Here is a 6,619-nt window from a genome sequence, read left to right on the forward strand (position 1 = left end):
CCTGCTGATTTTCCATAAAGCTGCAGCTGGGGAGCTCGAGGAGGACAGTGGCCTGTTGACTCTGGCGAAGCTCTCGGAGATTGATGTCTCCATTGAGGGAGTCAAAGGAGCCAGGAACTTCTTTGAAGCTAAGGTATGGTGTGGCACAGGGGAACGTGTGAAAGCTCTGCCCATGGGCCTTCACTGCCACTGAGACACTCATCCTCCTTGTTTTTCAACAGCAGATACTGCCAGCTTTCTCCCTAGCTAAAAGGATGTGTATTTCACGCACATCCCTAACCTCAGCCATAGCTTTTCTCTTCACACTTTATGCTGGACCATAGCTACAGCCTTCCTCTGCAGATCAGTCAACACCAGAACAGCTCAATCCCAGTCCCTGCTGTGGTCTTGCTATGGTGGAGCTGACTGACCCATGTCCCTGTGGTGGGGAGCTCCATGGGACTAGCTGGCTGACCGCTTTTGAAGACAAAAGTGTCCTGGGAACTTACGGGACTGAGTTTCTCATTTTGCAAAACCTCCCTCAACCTGAGGGCTCTGAGTTCAGCCATGAAAAGAGTTTTTTGGAGTATAGGATTTCAGACATCTCTTTCTCAAGCAGGTCTGTGTAACCTTTGGAATCAAAATTGTTCTGCAGGGTCCTGGGGTTGGCAGTGAGCTTTGCACCATTTGACGCTGACAAAGCACCCTTTCTGAAAGCTCTCTTGGAGAGAAAATAATCCTGCTTGTTTATATAAGAAGTTTTTTCCCAAGAGCATAACACAGCTATTGGACAGCAGATGTACTGAGATGAAAGCTGGAAAAATAGCCAGCAAACAATGTCTCTTTGATCTGCAGATTATCTGTGGTGTAGTATGATGTTCTCAGATTTGGCTGTGATTCAGAACTGTTTTCTGCAGTAGTTTCTCCCACTGTATACTCACAACTTATGCTATGCTGCCTGCTTACAGAAAGAATGGATGTGAGCTGGTACTGCCGGCATTGCTTTGGTCGTTTGTTAGTGACTTATTAGTAAATGACCTTTCTTTTATTGATGTTAAGGTCAAGTGAATCAACAGGTATTGAATTTAAATACCCAAGCACTGCAGTGTCATTAATACTTGACCCATGTTGACAGAGCTTCCCAGCACGTGCTGGGAAGTGCAGCACAGTTTTGCGTTGCTCATCTGGGAGCAGTTCAGGCTCTGGCTCTTCTTCTGATGCAAGGCTTGATGCTCTTATTTTCTCTCTTGTAAAGGTTCAAGCCCTCTCTTCAGCCAGTAAGTTTGAAGCAGAGATAAAGGCTGAGCAGGATGAGCGAAAGCGGGAAGAGGAGGAAAGGAAACACCGCCGAGCGGCTTTCAGGGAGTTAAAATCTGCATTTACCCAGTAACCGACCAGCCAACATGCACTCTGAGATTGCACATGACTTGGTACGTTCCCCAGATCAGGGCTCTACCTGCAGAGAACTTCCTGGATCCTGCCTAAAACTTGTTACAGCTTCGCTAGCCTTCCTCTTCTGAAGATCCTCCTGAGTTTCCAAAGGCACAACTCTTGCAGTTACTATGCATTCACAACGATGTGAGTTGAAAGCTGTGTACATGCTGTTTGCTCTGAACTGTCAGGAGCATATCACCCTGAAGCAGAAACAGCAGGTAGCAAATCACAGTGAGCACTGACAAATGTTGTGTTTGCCTACTTCATTCTCTCCTTCTTGTCTATACATCTTTTGTCTATTAAGCCCATATTAATTAATTCCTTGCTTACAGGCAAGTAGTGAGGTCTTGTGTAAATCAGGGTGTACAAAGTACGGCATGACTTCCTGTATGTTGTACTGCTGCCAGGTGTCGTCATGCATCCTTGACTATCCCTTTTCTTCTTCCTCAAAGCCCCATACCACAGGCACTGTGAAAACACTGTGAAGAGAGAAAGATAGTTACTAGGGACACAGATCAAATTAATTATCTCCTGTAGCTTTTCTCTGCTGACCAGCACGTTGGAGAGTCTTCCAGTTTTTCTTCTCTGAAGTGCCATAGTAACAAACCTTTCAGTAAGAAGTGAGATTTCCCAAGGCTTTGAAGGGAGGAAGCTGGCTCTCTCTTAAACGAGGAATAGAAAACTGAGTTGCCTGACCGTGTATCTTCTTTCACATTCCATCATGTTTAGTGTACTGTATGGCTTCACTGTATTTTCCAGCCTGAGGCTGCTGTGTCTGGTTTTAAGGGATACTGCCAGCTGGACAACGCAGTCGGATCGCACACTGGGGTTTTCTATTTGGAAATTTGCTCATACCCTGAATCATGAAGGTGACATTGTTCAATTTCATTAGAGCCACAAGAGATAACACCAGCCCAACATCCTGAGCAATCCCTGCTCAAGAAGGGAAGAGCAGCAAGGTGAGCACATTTAGCTGAACTGAATTTGGAGGGCTTGCACTATATTATTGGCTATTTTCTTTTGCAGACACAGGAAACCTGCCCACAAATGTTAAAATGCCCATTGCTTGTTCAATATGTACAATATGTAGGTCATGGCAGGGGAGCTGTGTTCCCTCAGACCTTTTCAAAACACGGATTTGTTCAAATTCTGCTTACGCTATTGCCCCAGTTTGTGCATTTTTTTTTTCTTTCCAGAACGAAACTCACCTAGTCTTTTTCACTTGTCTGTTTTGCTTCTTAAACTGTGAGCACTAAACTGTGAGCGTGGAATAATAAATAGAAAAATGTCTACTCTTTAAAGTCAGGTGAAAGAATTGCTAAACAATTAAACTGTGTATATATATCTTCACAGATTATATTTTATAAATCACGCTTTTTTAGCTAAATATTTATAATTAAATGTTTTTATACTTTACAACAAAGCAGATAATTTCATCTTCAATTATTTTTCCTGTTGCTGAAATGTACAAATAAAGCATCGTTATCTCTGGTCTTGTCTGTGGTTTATTTTAGGTCCCTGAATATACCATTTTGTTCACAAATTACAGTAGTGATCCCCCCCAAAGCTCAGCATCCTCACTTGGGTGTGAGGGAAGTGTTCAGCCCCTTTGTGGTAGCACTTGCCCTTCTGTACAGCAGTTCTGGTGTAAAAAGCCATAATGTTTGTAATGCCTCAGAAGGGGACATGCCTGTGTAAATATTTGAAACACTGTCCACTGCTAAATGTCGACAGTTGAGGGCTGTCAGCCTTCCCTTATCCTAAAATAGCTGCTGTGTCTCAGCCCTGGCAGTGCCCAGCTGGAAGACAAGCAGGTTGCTTCAGCTAGATTTCCCTTTGCACTTCCTCTTTCTGCCTTTATAGAAGGGAGGAAAAAAAATATGTGGACATCTGAAAATGCGTCCAAGCATCTTGTTTCTGCTGTTGCTGATCTGCTAAGCTTTGCTGGCGTGGCCAGTTGGGGGGATGGCTCAGAGGAGGTTTAACCATGCATTGTTTCAGGTATGGTCCAGTGGTGGAGTGGAAGATGTAAATATTTTATCTGGTGCAGCTCTGCTCTGTGCATTGTCAGCAGTCGATACATTTGTTGTGTGTCTGTGAGCCCTCGGGTCTCTGAGGTCAGGTAAAATCAGGGTGAAGGTTCCTTAGTCTCTGTTTCTACAGGAAAATTGTAACACTGCAGCTCTTGATTTTTTTTTTTTTTTTTTCCCCACAGTATGACGAGCACTGCTGGCTTGTGCTGCTTTACATGTGCAGCTGGGTGAGGAGCTGAGGGCAGGAGGAGGACAAGGTGGAAAAAGGGCTTCCAGTGGTTTTATTTTTTCATAGATTTGAGTCAGCTCCAGCTGACTGGTTTCAATGAGGAAACAAGCAGTGTGTCTGTGGTGGTTTTGTTCAATTCAAACAGGTGCTGTTGGTTGGGGCCTTTACCCAGTGCAGTGAACAGTAAGTGCTTTTGGATGTACATCTGTTCTGAAGTTGCATCAACATGTGTGTTTTGAAATTAGCTTTGCAAAAATTGGCATTAGGAAATTAATTGCTTTCTAAATTGTTCTGTTTTGCTGGGAACTATTGGATTGAATAACAACGTTGTTAGGTTATGCAGAGGTACTGAAAATACTAGCTAAAGCTCCTGTCTAATATTTACTGGCTAACAAGACTTAATTGCATTTGCCTGTAATTAACATATTGCTGTCCTTGATGTTCTGTCCTCCTTTCATTCCTGATGTCACCACAGGTGGCTCTTGAAGATCCTGGCAATCCCAGCTCTCTGTGCTGAGACCTGCTGGTACATCCTGATGTGCCCCAAGTGACTCTAAATCTGTTTGCGATGGCAAGTAGAGAAGTTTGATGAAAAGCCTGTTGTGCTTATGGGCCTTTCCTAGAAGAGACAAAGACTTGCCTTACATCATTTGTCTCCTAGGATGGGAACTGCAGGTAATTCTTGATCCCTAGAAGGTTTTTATTTAAGGTTTCCCAGAGCAGGAGACATGCAGTAGAGGAGTCACGAGCGGTTCGGGCAGCACCAAGGATGAGTTCAGCCTGTCCAGATACTCAGATCGCAGTGTGCCTCTCAATGCTGCTTCTGTCACTGTGGCTGGTGCAGGGGACGGTGTCTGATGGCAAGAAGTCTCACCCAGAAAGCTCAGTGCAAATGCAGTCAAGAGAGAAAGGGAAACATACCATCAGGTTCTTCCTGGCTTAGGGTTTGGGTTTTATCTGTGAGGACTGAGGTGACCAAATCACATTTTAACTTCACAGGAGTGTCCAAATAAATCCCTTGCAAGATGGATTGGAGGAACCGGTGTACTTTATTGCTGCCTTTCAGACTCTGCTTGCTGCATGCGGGAAGGACATCTTAAAATAATTGGGTGTTGCAGAAGTACCAGTGTGTTTGTGGAGGTCCATCTTTCAGCATAAGCTATCTGAGGTGACTGATGTGTTGAAGTGACTGACTTTAAAAACTGCAGTCAGATGTTCACCTGCCTGCCCTGTCTGTTGTTTTTATTATTTTTAGGGATGTGACAACTGAGGACATGGAAAAGAGAGGCTGCTGAGAAGACATTGGCTCTTCTCAGGGAAGATCCCTGGTATTTCTACAAACACAGGAGCCACTTTTCCAAATAACGAAAGGTGGGGTGGCAAGGGGAAACGTGACAGACGCTGCCACATCTTTTGGACTGCTTTATGACCATTAATTACCCTTCCAAAGCTGTGCTCTGTGTTTGTAGCTCCACTACTGTACTGTGGGAGGCAGGCTCTTGCTTCCAAGCTAGGATGGGTGAAAACAATGGGTCAAAAAGGGAAGGTTTTTAGTTCATTAGAGATTCCACTTCCCTGCATTTGGATTTTTAGTAATTGGCATGTAATCCAGGGCTCTGAAGTACATTGTGCCCTCAGTACCCAAGTAAACAGTCAGATGAGCTGCTGGGGTGATTTCACACCTAGACATCATCAGCTGAAGTCCTGTAATTGAACCGTGCAGGAATTTAACCGCACAGGTACAGTCTTGAATTTTCATTACAGCCTCCCTGTTCTGCTTGAATGAGTGTTGTGGGGGATTTAAGATGCATATGGTATTACAAAAAAAAAAAAAGCCATCTGAGTCTCTGTGGGATATTTACAAAAATGCCAGGTTCTGCAGATGAGGCATGTTTCAGACACTCTTTTCTTGATTTTTTTTGTCTCAATCATATAATGATTGTGCTAACTGGGAGAAAAAAAATTCTGAGAGTGCTTAACTTCTCCCATCTCAGATAAAACTTTTCTTAGAACATGGGAAAATATTTTTGAATGCTCAAACTCACATTTGATAAGTAGAATAACAAGGCACAGCCACTTCTGCAGTGAAGCTGGAAGTTCTGACTGACAGCTTGAAATGCAGCAGTGCCTCTCTCCTGCCCTAGACTGTTACTAGTATTGGCTCAAGCTGTGTGACAACAACCAGGGGGATCAGGTGTAGCTTATCCAAGGCCAGCTCTTTGCTTAGGAGCTTTGCTTTTACATACCAGCCTTCTAAAGGAGAAATTTCATTCTTAAGATTTTCAGATGAAGTAGGCCAGTCTGATGTTGCTCTTGGCTAAAAATACATCCTAAGCATTACAGGCTTTCAACCCATTAGCTCAGAAGAATCACTTGTGTTCTCTGTTGCATCATTCTTGGCCAGCATTCAGTGCACAATGACAAGTATTTATTCACTTAGAAGAGGAGGGGGGAAACTACGTGGATTGTGGGTGCAATCATGATTGGAGCGAAGCTGTTTCAGCTGAAAGCAGTTATACCTTCAATAGTGCGTAACAGCTAAGAATAGGTTTTTAGGCTGAAGGAACCACATGGGGCTATTCTGCACCATGTTCTAATATGGGGTCTAGGACTAAAAATAAACCAGTATTTTTAGCTGAAAAAATGTTTGCCTTGAGCTCCTGATTTTTCCATTAGGAAATTTGCAGCACAAGTATGTCCCCCTGATGCCCTTTCTCTGGAAGAAGCAGAAGCCACCTCCTCCCAGGCAGCCTCCTCCCCTTCTGGTGACCTGGGAAGCATAGGCCTGACCCCAGGGTGCCGGCCTGCCCTGGGGACCTGACCCCAGGGTGCTGGCCTGCCCTGGGACCTGACCCCGGGGTGCTGGCCTGCTCTGGGGCCTGAGGGCCTGCCCTGGGGCCTGACCCCAGGGTGCAGGCCTGCCCTGGGACCTGACCCCGGGGTG

At 44.7% G+C, this 6,619-nt stretch overlaps 1 protein-coding gene across 1 annotated transcript in view; it reads left to right on the plus strand.

The window, feature by feature from the left end:
- Positions 1-1,369, plus strand: part of LOC104464831 (EF-hand domain-containing protein D1) — a gene marked incomplete at its 5' end in the record, with an annotated part of 6,959 nt that extends 5,590 nt beyond the window's left edge. The window contains 2 exons of the mRNA XM_010077674.1: positions 1-133; positions 1,235-1,369. The exon at positions 1-133 is cut by the window's left edge and continues 2 nt beyond it. Coding sequence (XP_010075976.1) covers positions 1-133; positions 1,235-1,369 — 268 coding nt within the window. The remainder of the gene's footprint in view (positions 134-1,234) is intronic.
- Between the last annotated feature and the right edge of the window lie 5,250 nt (positions 1,370-6,619).

The sequence above is a fragment of the Pterocles gutturalis genome, unplaced genomic scaffold (genome assembly GCF_000699245.1).
Source record: "Pterocles gutturalis isolate BGI_N339 unplaced genomic scaffold, ASM69924v1 scaffold2386, whole genome shotgun sequence".
Lineage (NCBI taxonomy): Eukaryota > Metazoa > Chordata > Aves > Pterocliformes > Pteroclidae > Pterocles > Pterocles gutturalis.